We start from the raw sequence: 13121 nt of genomic DNA on the forward strand, positions 1-13121 counted from the left end.
GACATGGTGCTATCTGTCACTTTCAGGTGGATGTGATTCTTCCACCCCCTTCACTCCTGTCGTGTCCGCCCCCCCCCGGTTCCTCTACTGTCTGGACTATGAAGTCTTAAATTGCTTTTGATAGTTGATAGTCTTGCTTGTGGCTTTTGCAATCTACTGAAACATACAGAAAGTATATCATGTAGCTTTGTAAGAGCAGTTATAAAATTGAGTATTTTTTTTTTATATTAGTGATATGGCTCTGGCTAAGAGGACTGGGAATCCCTCCTATCCGGAGTGAAAAGTGTAAATTAGTGTAAATTTAGTGTACCAGGGATTTTTTTTTTCATGAACTGTTGTTATTTTCTCCTGAAAATGATTTTGGAGAATGGGACCGGTCTCTTCACTCCTCTCCAGTCACAATTCTTTATACTTACCAAATCGAAAGTTTCAGTTGTCAAGGCTTCCTTTCTCATTAAAACAGTATTTATAATAAATTGGAAAATAGTTCCGTGACTGATTGATGTGGTTGTCAGATCCTTGCTGTGTAATTGTATATGTCCCTCAAATCCTGTAGCATTGAGTAAACATCATTGGATGGCCAGCCCCATGTCATGCAGCAGGGTCTGTATCCAGTCGCACTGTGGGCTCACTTCTGTTTTGTTATGTGATAGAGGAGCTATGTGTGAGCATGTGACAGTGAGCTAACACTGAGTTCCCTTAAGACTAAAGTACATAAAATTATTCTAGCCTTACTACTTTCTTAGGAACTGCTGTAGTCCCTCCTCTGCACCTCTCCCTCTCTCCCTCTGGGAATGTCATGCTTGTCCAGAGGGCAATATCCTTCCCCTCTGCAACCTGGCCCTGCATTTCTTCCTGCATTACTAACAAAATAGCTCACTCGTACTTTCCTCTGTTCCTTTTTTTTTTTCCTCTCCCTTGGAAACGATGACAAAAGCTTAGAAAATGAAATATTCAATGTGTTTTGCCTTTTTTCTTCCTATAGGCAATCTGTCAGCTCAGAGTGCACCATCAGTCTTACCCCCACAGCAAACTCTTCATCCTCCTGGTAGTGTGCCAGAGACTGGACAGAACCATTTGTTACAGCCCCTCAAACCTTCACCTTCTAGCGAAAATCTCTACTCTGCCTTTACGAGTGATGGTGCCCTTTCGGTACCAAGCCTTTCTGCACCGGGCCAAGGTAAGACTTTAAATGGACTTAGCGTCAAGTCTTGCACCTTTGCTGCTGGTGAAAGAATGGTCAGCTTGATGACACTTGGTATTTAATACACATTGTAAAGTAGACAGGGAATTTAACCCCTATGCATGGACACTGATAACAACTTTTTTTGCAACTAGATTTCAGGCTTCTCACGTAAGTGAAGCATGTTGAGATTGTTGAAGTAGTAAATAGATAGCATATGGCCCCATCTGCCCTAATGAAAACACTAAGAAGGACACAAAAGAATGCAGTGTGATGGCAGCAAGCAATATTCTTCTGACCTGGGGGAAAAGGTGTTGGCTGGAAGAATGAGGAGACAGATGAGAAGGAGCAGGGGGGGAGGTGTGTGCAAATGTGAAGTGAGACTGAGGAAGGGGCAGAACAGCTTTGGTGTTAAGAGATGATTGAAACGGTAGGAAACTTCAGAAGACTTAGTCCTTTTAGATTTAACTGCTTTGGCTGTTTCTGTTAATGATGTTTTTAGCAATAAAAGAAAAAAAAAAAAGGCCCATATTCTGCATTATGGGTTACAGATATGCTGGGTAAGAGTATAGGAGTATGGAATGGTGTAGGAATTTTTAATTTTACTCAAGTTGGGAATTGCTTATAATTAGTTAGTATGTTATCAGATCATTTCTCACTGATTTATTTGGGAAGTTTTTTTTCTCCTTGCCACTCATTAAGGGGATTCTTTTACTTCTGTGAACTTAGTTGCTTCCGGTTTTTCTGCTTTATTATCTTATTGAAAAGCTTTACCATAGACTGATTGAATGCATCAAATCAAATGACTTTTTGTTGAAATTGGAGAAGTACAAATGGAAAACAGAAATGGACTTCTTGGAAGAATTTTCTCTAGAGATTGTTTTTAATGAACTGTTTCAAGTATTTTGGAGCTACTTTCATCTCCCTACATCCAGAGTTGTACAGTATCTATTATAGTTAGATACGTTTGCTGGCATTTGGCTTTCCTATTGATTGAAACCCTATTGTTGGGTTATGTACTGGAGATTAACCCAGCAAACTTGGCCTAATGTCTGCAGCTGTTGAAGGCAAGTCTCTTCACTCCGTATGTTGTCTGCGTACTCTTTGGTCCACTCTTTTGAGGCTTATTCTTGTGTGCCATGTTAATGCATTTCACCCTTCCAACCTCAAGTTGCTAACATCTTGTAGTGGTGTTCTGTCTCTTCTCCTCTCCTTCCTCTGTTCTTCCCGTTTTTGTTTTCTCACAGGCTGTGCGAAGTTTAACTGTGCATCTGAGAGAGTGACGTTCAAGCCTGGTGGCAGGAGGACCCGATTTCTGAGTACGCCCTGCTTGGCTCTTTGTGTGTAACACCTTTACTCCTTCCTTGTCTGTTTTTTTGTTTTGTCTTTTTGTTTTCTTCTGCTGCCTGGATCTGTTTCATGCAGCCCATTCTCATCTGCCACCTTGTATTCCCTTGTATTCCATGGCACAGCTGAGCTGCTCTTAGCGCACCTTTAGAAGTTTGGGTTCTCATGTCAGGTGTTCTCTTGTTAAACACATAATAACAAACACTGAGTTCTCCAAGCTTTTGGCGGAAACTTTTCTGGGCAGTTCAGTGAGATAACAGAAATCAGGGTTAGCTTGCAATATGTGAGTGCCTGGGCCTTTTATTCTGGCCTGCTTAGTAATTATGTTTCAGCATATATTAGCTGACATAAGACTTGGAGGGGAAGTACTCTTTCTAGTGGGACACAGAGGAAGGTTTGTTTTCCAAGTTGTTCCTTTGTTGGGCACTGTTGTAACTGATAGCAGGAGGGCTGTGTTGTCTTCCTCCAGTAGTATGCTTACTGTGCAAGCTGGGTGTTTTTGCATGCTGTCAGCACTAGTGCTGATTACAGTGCAGAGCATTGATGCCACCTGTAGGCAGTTAGCAGTGACTTCTTGTGTTCATTAGCAGATGGATAGCTAAAGATTGAAGTGTTGAGGGTTTTAAAAATATTTATAGGATACTTCCAGGCACACTCAGATGAGCCCCAGATTTAGAAGTTCTTACTGTGAATTGGAGACAGACTAAATATGACACAAATAGCAGTAAAGGTGGGGAAATAGCCATTGTCAGACATCCTGTCAGCCCTCACAAGTTACCTTGCAGCTTTTTTCAAAATCCTTTCACTTGCGCTTACGTTAGGCCAGATTAAAACGAGAGCCTCAAACTTCTGATGTGATTTTCTGAAGTAATGACATGCTTGAGCTGAGGCTGCTGATGTGATGCTTTTGATGGGGAGTGCTGTGACATCTCCCATGCTGCTTCTGCAGACCAGACCTTTTGAATGCTCTGACATTTATTTCCCACCCTCTGGAATGACTTGGTGTGAGAAAGCTTTAAGTGCTGTACAGAGACCTTCAGCTGCTGCACTGCATGACAGTACCACGCATCTGTAGCATCTGTCTCACTGCAGTTGGCAGCCAGAGAACTGTGTGCAGGAATTAGACCTGGCCTTCTGCAGAGACAGCTGCAATGCAACCAACTCAGTCCTCTGAGACAGGAGTGAGTCAGAGGGAGGGGAGAATTTTTCCTGGCTGCCAAGTTCTGCAATTATACTGCTAGCCCACTTCATTGGATTTTTAGGTACGTTACTGTGCAGATGTGCAACTAACATCTGCAATCCAAAGACTTATGGCTCCTTTCTTAGAAGGAGTGAAATGCTTACCAAAGCTAGCTTTTTAAAATTCTCTGGTCTGGCCTATCCTTTTTGGGGTAGGGAGTATAAAGAATGACCACTCTGCTTCTGGACTTGATAGTGAACTGACTATATTAGAGTGTCATATGCCTACGAGGCCTTGGCTTGCTGCAAATTGCACATCATCTGGCTATAAGAGTGCTTTGGCATGTACATCCCTTGCCTGTGGGACTGGTGCTAAGGGAAATGGATTCCTTTTGAAAAGCGTTTTGTAGCTGTCCTGTAAAAGCAGGTAATACTTGTGAAGGCATGGCACAGCTTGGCCTGGCTCCCAGCTTGTTACAAGTTGCTTGCTTCCCAGAGTCTTGTCCTTGAAATGCTATTGCAGACTGTTGTGGAGAGTGACAACTGGAAAAGATGCTGGGTTAAAATCAGAAGTGTTGAGGAAACAGGGTGGTAATTGATGCTTTTAACTGTGCAGCTGGAGAAACAGAGCGGTACAGCTTGGCAGGGAAAGTCTGAACTGTTCCACGGAGCTGGGAAGACTTGGGAAAATAGGGTGACAAACTATGAAAGCACTTGGCCTATCAAATTCTTCTCGTTTTGTGACACGGTCGAGCTTGAGAGCTGTGAAGTGCTTTCTACGTCCTGAAAAAAATGGAAGATGAACTTGTTTTTCCTTTTGTGATAACAATAATGCTTCCTGCCATTCTTCACTATTTTGGGAATTCTGAAGAATAAAGGCAGGAGGCTGAACCATTTCTTTCTCTGAAAGTACAGCTGATGAAACTGTCAGACCAGTCTTTGGATTTTTTCCTAGAATGTCCCAGTAGTAACTTCAAGAGCCGTGCTGTGCTACGTCCTCTGTTTCTCACCAAGCTTTTTGTACTGTTTGCTGATACTAAACATTTCTCACTGTTTCTCTTATCTTTAACAAATGACTCTCTCTTTGTGCTTCAGGGAAGATGGTGAAAAAAGTCTGTCCTTGCAACCAGCTCTGTAGTAATTATCTTATTTCTGTTATCTCCAGTTCCTGATTGTAAAGCTGTTCATTGGCTTTTTCTGGTCACTGAAGCCTTACCTCCCTGACTCTGTCTCCAGCACAGCATCTGTCTGTCTCTGTTGTGCCCTCTGATGTCTACTCTGTTGTTAGCATATTTATACAGCGTGGCTATTACTTCTGCAGAAAGGTGGAGGCAGGCAGAACCTCACCTTCACTGTGGAGCTCTTTGCTCACCGCTAATGACAGTGAATCGAGCATCAGGGTCAGCAGCTCACTGTGACGTGCTAAAACCGTACCTTTGAGCAGCTGGTTTGTTTACCTCTGATGGGTTCTGCCACCTCCAATTGCAGAGACTCCTTCAACATTTTAAGAGTAAGAGTGAGCCATCAGACCCAGATCTCCAGTCTGTGTCTAAAAGTAAGATGTTTAGAAAAGCCTGGGTGTGGTTGTGCCATTTAAGATTTTGAAGGTGCCTTTTCACTGTTGGCTTATGGGGAGATTAAAAAAAAAAAGAGCGGAATAAAGGCATTGTAGGTAGCAGGCTGGAGAGGGAGAAGCCTTTGCACTTCAGATCACTCACCTCAGAGCAGAACTGGGGACGGCTGCTGTGACCGAGCAGGAATGCGGGGGGTTCTTCCCATTGAATGCTACAAATTGAAACACTTCCTTTTCAGACTCTTCTGGATGGCAGCTTCGGTAGGTGGTGAATACATCAGAGCTAAAACGTGAAATTCCTGAGAGGGCAGTTTTTAAATTGTTACTGTGGGAGCTCTAGTAATTTTATAGCTTGCCTCTAATAGTATAGGCTGGTCTGCTTCAGATTGCGACCTGGGCCTGGAGCTCTGAAACAAAATCATTTTGTAGACAAGGCTCTCATTGCCTCTCACCTTTCCCACCTGCCTTAAACCCTGAACCAAACCCTAAACCAATCCATCCCAAAGCACTTGAGATTTCCTAAAAGACTTTTCACATTTTCAGATGAATGCACTGTATTATATTCCTTGAATAATTCTATTCTTTCTGTGGCCTGAGGAAGCTCCTCAGCTTAGGGCCTAGATTATAAGCTGTATGCTTACTGATCAAAGCAGAAATGTGAGATACCAAAACCAGATATTGGCCATCATGAAGAGTATGAGAGCAAGTGTATCAAGCTCTGCATGAACCCTCATGGTGGAATGTGGTTGTTACTGGTTTTGATGCCTCCTCTTGAGTACCTCTTTGTTGGTTTTGCTTGTTTTGTCTTTAATTTCACCTTTCATGTCATAGTTCTGATTAAATAATTGTATTCTGAGCACTGTCTGTGCACTGCATGCTTTAGGTTCTCGTTATTTTACTGTAGACTTTTCCTTGCCACCTTACAGTGAGTTTCTGTTACCGTTCATCTGAGCTGCAGCTGCACACCCTGGTCAGGGAACCTAATGCTTTCCTTCCCGTGGGTACTGTTGCATGTGTCTGCCTGCCTGTACCCGTGAGCGCCCGCACGGGGAGCCACTTCCATGCTCGAGTTGGAACTGGTGGGTGGGATGCATATCCTTCCCTCTTCAGCACCACTAGAGGCAGTAACACTTTGCTTAATTGTCCTGTGTAGTAAGTATGTCACCTTCCTGATTCACTCCTTAATGTGAAGCATTCCTGCAGGGGTTTGGAGCCAGTTCTCTCTTTGATACCGTGGTTGCGAGGAATGAGGCTGGTGGCCAGGTGGAGGTGAATTAGCTGTCAGGCGGGAGACAGGGACTGTCATTTGGCCCTTACAATACAGAGGTGATTTTCATTGCTGGGGCTTTTCATGCTCCGCTTTTGATCAGTTTTCTTCAGAAATTCTGCCATACGCTCAAGTTTTCTTAGACTTCGCAGTTGCAGTGTTTAGAGCAAGCCAGTAGAAGGGTTTGAGGAGCTTTGAGAACCAACACCATGGAGGTGAGGGTGTGTGCTCGCAGTGAGTGCGGGGTTTAGCACTGCAATGGCAGGATGCTTATTTTTGGTGCTTTAATTGGTTTTGTACTAAATGGATTTGAGAAATCTAGATTTGTTCTGCCTTTACTGTGTCCTTCAGAAAACAAAAACAAAACAAAAAACCACAACTATAGGCCTAGTGGTTAACCATCATTTCCACATCTGTAAATGAAGACACTTTGCAGTACCACTAGGAATTCAGAAAGCTTCCTTGATGGTATACAGCTTTGATTACTGTTTTGGTAGCTGCCTTTGAAAAGCTCAAACTTGAGTGAAGTTGCTTGTTTAAGAGAGAGGGGTAGGGCAGGGAGGCTATCCAAAACAAAGCTTTGCGACGTTTTCTACGGGCTGCTGTTCAGCAAGCTTTCTAGCAGAACCAAGCCCTGGTATTTCTGTGAAGGTTTTTCTTTGTGTTCTTGCGGTCAGCCCAGTGAACAGAAAAGCTTTTCAAAGCAGGGCCAAGGAAGTATTCCCATTTCTGCCTTCTTTAAGCTGCATTAGTCATTTGCATCTGAAATGCTTGTTCTTCTGACATAGGAAATGTGAACATAATGGCAAAAAAATGCCTTCAGAGCCAAAAAGCGAAATTTAATGCAGTGCAGGCTTCCCATGCTGATCCTGGCTCTTTGGTGGATGAAGATAGTCCCATCTGGTTATTCTCAAGAACATAACTATGGCAGCTATTGGAAACAACAGTTGCTCTTTCTCACTGTGGCTTTTTTATGTAATCTGGGTGAATTTTTCCTCTTCATTTTACGTAGTGGAGATAATTTTCTACAGAGCAGCTGGCTATGCTGATTGTACTGCTCCTTGTTCGGCATCCAGCATTGTCCTCCAAGGTGGCGTTGACTTGTGCTGATAGTGGTTGCTGCTAATTAAAAGGTATAGGATGAGAGAATGATGTGATTTCTGTCATTTGGTGCCGAAATCTAATCTCCTTTTTCTTCTGCAAAGACCTAGAGGCTGCTACCATTCCCTCTTAAGATGACTACTTGCAGCGCTTCTTGAAAAGCAAACATATCCATGAAATAGATGTGCCTGTAGGAGTCCTTGTAGTTCCTACTTCAGCATGTCTTGGAATTGAAATGTAGACTTGATCTGCATGGCATTTTAACTGGCTCTCTGTTGTTGTACCACTGCCACAATTATTACATTTACTAGAGGAAGATGATCTTTAACCTGAGTTTTGACTCCTGTTTCTTGTACTTTTAGGGACCAGTAGCACTAACACAGTCGGGGCTACAGTGAACAGCCAAGCACCCCAGTCTCAGCCTACTGCTATTGCCTCTAGCCGAAAAGGGACTTTCACAGATGACCTGCACAAGCTGGTAGATAACTGGGCCCGAGATGCCATGAACCTGTCTGGCAAGAAAGTTGGCAAAGGGCATAGCAACTATGAGGTAAGATTTAACCCACAAACGTTTATAGGAAGAAACTGTCACTGTCATTGCTGTCTCATTAGTGTGTCAAACAGCAGGCAGAGTATGGTTGCCACATAACCTGGACAACTGTGCCTTAAAGATGTTGGGTATATCTTTTACGTGCAGCATTATATTACATGCTATGGAAGGGAAGGGGAATAACTGAAGAGTAAGGCCATAGTGCATCCTTGCGAACATCCATTTGGAAGAGCCCGTGGGCTAAGGGGATAGCCTGTGGATTTTAAGCAGTTGTATGACTTGAGGGTTGAATTTTCTTTCAGGGCCCTGGAATGGCAAGAAAATTCTCGGCTCCAGGTCAGCTCTGTATCTCTATGACATCTTCCCTGGGTGCTACGCCCATCTCTGCAGCATCAGCTACCTCTTTAGGTCCCTTCACAAAGGCCATGTGCCCTCCGCAGCAGTATGGTTATCCGGCAGCGTCTTTCGCCGCTCCGTGGAGTGGGACAGGTGGTCCAGCACAGCAGCCACTTGGCCAGTTCCAGCCCGTAGGTGCCGCATCTTTGCAAAGCTTCAACATCAGCAGTTTGCAGAAATCTATCAGCAACCCTCCAGGCTCCAACCTGCGGACCACTTAGCCGCGCTCGGACACCGTGCTGGCTAGACCTCGGGACAGGACATGGGGAGGGAGATGGGGCCCTGTATCAGCTCCTAGTGCTGCAATGAACTGGTGGCTTGCCAGACTGGGAATGATTTTCTCTTTTCCAACCATTGCTGTTAACTATGTAAAGGGGGTTTCCCCACACGCTTACAAGGGGGAGGAGGATGATCAGCATCCTTACGATGGGACAGTTCTTTTGACTTGAGGGGTCCTGCTCTTGTGTGGAGCAAGAGCTGTGAAGATAAGTTATGGGGTCAGTTAACGCAGTCTTGCTCTAAAATTTCTCTGGTTTGAGGCTGAATCCACGCGTGTTGAGATGGGAGAGTTGAATCCTAGCATGAGGCTTTAGCACACTTCTCTTCTCTCCCTGAAGATCCAAGACCAGGAGAAAAGCTGTCCAAATCCCCCTCCTCTCCCTCTCCCCAGTCAATTGTATTTGGCTCCAGAATGGTGGGGCACATGAATGGACTTGCAGTGCAGCCCGTGCTTGATAGGTCATTACTGCTTTAAGTAAGATATTAACAGCTTTGACTGCAGCATTAGAGCAATTTAAATTGTTTAAAAATTTTAAAAGTTCCCTGCGGACATGTACTTACCATCAGTTTTGATGTGGAAACACTGTGATATATAAATGTTGTTGGACAACAGTAGTTTAAAAATGAGTGGAATATAGAGGGTTAAAAAAGTTAAAAAGAAAAAATGGGAAAAAAAGCTAGCTATATCCTTATACTTATTGGAGACACTTTAACTTTTTCCTTTGTATTTTCATTGTATTAGATAAATAAATGTGAATGTAAAATTGTATAAATTAATGTACTTGAATACTTGTCTGTTCTCCCAGTATGCTTGCTGGATATTTTAGTGCCTTGGACTTCTATTGCTTCTGCAGTTAGCATTGTCTTCCCAGCAGACCCCGAGGTGGACGGAGGGCAAGTTCAGAGAAGGATGGATGGATTACTTGTACCTAGTGACCAGGACATTGCAGTTTTCTTAGCGATACCGTTGCTGTTTAGAGTAGGTGCGTGGAGGGCGAAGTCACTGAGGCAGTGGATTGGAACAAGGTGCTGCGTGTTGGGGAAACTTGTCCGAGTGGGTGATCTGAAGTTGCTGCTGTGATGAGGGCCAGGTGGGGGTGGGATGGAGGGTTGCAGGTGACGCTAAATTGAGACTAACCAATATTGTCTACAGAGGCAGGAGGTCTGGATCAGAAATGGAGAGGATGGGGAGAAGGTGTGTCTTTGGGAAAGGTCCAATTTAAGATGCAGTTTGACTCCACCTGTGAAGTGGTGAAGATGTTTGGTCAGGATGTGGTTTGAGGGAGAGGTGCCATTGCTCGTTGGCATGGGCTTGTCTGCTGGGATTGCTTTTCTTACTTTTTTTTTTTTGAATCCATTTAAGCCAGGAATAAACTGTCCTGGTGCAACGTCCATTGCCGGCAATGGATGCACTTGAAACAGCCGGCATCAAGAAGTTTCCTCAGTCTTATTTTGGAGGATTTATGATTTTGTTCACTCTAACAAATTTCAAGCTGGTACCAGGACTGTAGCTAACTGTCACCTCTTAGTAACTGTACTGTACCTTCTGCTTTGTTCATTTTCCCTTTTCATATTTAAAAATACTGGTTTCCTCTTCAAAGTAAAAATAATACCAGCCAGTATTTATGTAGTGCTGCAAAAAGCTGTGAAGGATCAGAGTACTGCTTCCTGGTACTTGGGAGTAGCTCACTGGTATCCTGGAAGGTGGTGCATCAAGGAGATGTTACTTGCCTGATTTTTTTTTTTTTTCCCTGAGTGCTGTTCCCCCGTGGAGCCTTAATAGGGAGTTTTTCTGTCTGTGGATGTTCTCGCTTTTATTTTTACAAACACGCAAGGTCCATTCCTTTCCTGTCACTTTTTTTTTTTTTAAAGCAGTTTTGGCAGCAAGGGCATGTACAAGGTGGAGAGGAATGCCTGGGGGTGAAAGCCAGTGGCAAGGAGGCTGGGCTCTGAGTTCCTTAGATTTGGGGGTTTATTCTTTGTAACTAAAGTGCAGACTGGAGCTACAGGAGAGGAGGCTCAAGGCTCACGGTGTGAGTGTGGTGGAAAGGGGGACAGAAAACAGGGGTTCCTGCTGCTGAAGTTGAACAGAAAACCTCTGCTCTTTGGTCTGACGGGATGCAGAGAAGTTTCCTGAATACACCCAGTGTAAGGGGAGAGGTGTGCTCGAGGAAAAGGAGCAGTTTTGCAAACCTGCGGCAGTAATGAAACAAGGGGAATATTCATGACAGGGGAAGTAATCAGCTGAATGCAGCACGTGGTTATTTAATTTTGATCTAATAAGTTTGAGGTCGTTTTCACTTCATGTTATGCAAGAACTGGTTTTATTTACCATTGATTCCCCCTTCCCCTCCTGTGGATGAATAACTGAAGTCTAGAGGAATAAACTAATGCTACTGAACTGTTAAATTATTTTGTTTAATATTACACTTTGAGTATCTTTTTCCACATAAAATCTGTTTCTGAATTACAAGCGTTTTCTTTACATTATTTAACAATGTACACTGTAAAAAAAAAAATAAAAAAAATAAAAAAATAAAAAGAATTGAAACTTTGGGCTTCCCTGGCCGTAGTAGTTAGTTGTATATTTTGCACTAAACCCAGGCACTGCGCTTCCTGTATGATTGCGCTTTGTGCTGCCATTTGTTACCTTTGTAGAATATCAAACAAAGTCATTGAAATAAACCAAACCTGCTTTTGTTGAGCCGTGGGTTTTCTTGTTGAACAGCAGGTTCCAACCTTTCCTTCCTGCTTCAGGGGTGATTTAACTGTTATCCAATTTATCGCAGGAAAGTACAAGAAACCCATTTCAAGGAGACCCTTAACTTCTCAAAACCAGTGATCGATGAGCCTTGGACCTTCTAATAAAATTCTCTGAAACAAGGTACTACAAAGAGCAATTCATAGAATGAGTCTTTCAGAGAGGAGGAGTCCCAGGAGGTTAAGGAAGAGGGAGGGAGAAGGTATGCAGGATAATGCCCAGAGCAGTAGGGGAGTGCTCATGGCTGAGACTGTCATGCAGTTACTGAAACACTCAGCTAGGCCACTCGGGAACTTGGCTGCTCCCCAGCCTGCAACACAGGTAAAGTGTAACCAGCCGCGGTTCTGTGCTTCCTTTTTGGCAATGAAGCTGGAGCAGGGCTGCTAAAAGGGCTGGGGAAGCCCCTGCCCTGGCAGGGAACAGTCCCTTCTGCTGGGCCCATCGCTCTCCTCTTGGGTGGAAGGGAGCAGCACCTGTGGTGCTGGGGGCTAACTTTAGTCTAGATCTAATCTGAATTCCATCTCCAAATTTGCAACTCTACTGGTACACGGTATAAGAGGAGAACCACTTTACAGAGTCATTCTCAAGCAGCTGTAACTTGCAGGAATTATTTGACATTTCTAAACACTAATTACTGCTGCATTTCTTTCCATTTTAAGAAAGGCTTCTGTTACGAGTCATGCTGCTCAAGTCCTTAAAGAAAAAGCTCCAAGTATGAACTTTACTGGCTTTTTTTTTTTTTTTTAAAAAAAAAAGTACCAATCCATGAGGTATATTGCAGTGATTCCTCTTAGCAGAGATATCTACAATTGCACTGTTCTGGAGTCAAGAAAGCTGACGAAATTGTTTTAGACTTCTAGGTTTTTCTCTTGTAAAAGTTTGGAGAGGGAGGCTTTGTTGAATACAGTAATGCTGTATGTCTGTGCATTCCCTTCCTTACAGGTATCTTATTTCAACAGTGGGTGCATGACTCAAACATGTGGTATGTATTTCTTTCCTGAGCCTCAGCCCTGAGTTGGAGAGAAACCAGTATTGGTGAAATCTGAAACTATTTTCTAAGTATAATACATTACATTTAACTGTAACTTGTCTTGTATTTCCATAGTTAAATCAATGCTTGTTCTTTGTCCTGTTTGGGAATTAAATGGATAATAGTTTACTTAAGGAAAAAGGAAAAGTGGCGAAGGTGAAGTAGGAGGAACAGGAATAAATGCTTACTGCTTCAAATGTGACAGACTGCTTTAAGAGGCGCATCCAGATAAACCAGGAATGGCAAAGCACAGGAATGAGGTCCTGTTTCAAGTCTGACATCAGTTTTGGCGTTGGACTAACCAAAGCTTGTAAATTTTCCTGGTTCAGCTCAAACTTCCAGCCATGCTGTATCATCATCCTTGCCTCTGGGCCTCAGGTAATGCAGAACCAGCGTTGACACGTGGGGAGCTCAAACTGCCACCTGCCAGGGAGAGTGCTGCCAGCGCAGGTGCC

The 13121-nt window shown here is 43.5% G+C and overlaps 1 protein-coding gene across 16 annotated transcripts in view; it reads left to right on the forward strand.

Annotated features, from left to right (window-relative positions):
• WNK1 (WNK lysine deficient protein kinase 1) overlaps nucleotides 1-11426 on the forward strand; it is a 103515-nt gene extending 92089 nt beyond the window's left edge. For 12 of the 16 annotated variants that reach the window (XM_080575998.1, XM_080576007.1, XM_080576006.1 and 9 more), the window contains 3 exons: nucleotides 986-1180; nucleotides 8013-8200; nucleotides 8503-11426. In XM_080575998.1, the coding sequence (XP_080432124.1) occupies nucleotides 986-1180; nucleotides 8013-8200; nucleotides 8503-8817 (698 nt within the window). In that variant the 3' untranslated portion in view covers nucleotides 8818-11426. Of the gene's footprint in view, nucleotides 1-985; nucleotides 1181-2430; nucleotides 2524-4804; nucleotides 7991-8012; nucleotides 8201-8502 lie in introns of those variants that run through there. The other 4 variants (XM_080576009.1, XM_080576010.1, XM_080576011.1 and 1 more) reach the window with 4 other exon arrangements.
• The last annotated feature ends 1695 nt before the right edge of the window (nucleotides 11427-13121 follow it).

Source organism: Anser brachyrhynchus, assembly GCF_964034855.1.
Source record: "Anser brachyrhynchus genome assembly, chromosome: 1".
NCBI classification, from domain to species: Eukaryota; Metazoa; Chordata; class Aves; order Anseriformes; family Anatidae; genus Anser; species Anser brachyrhynchus.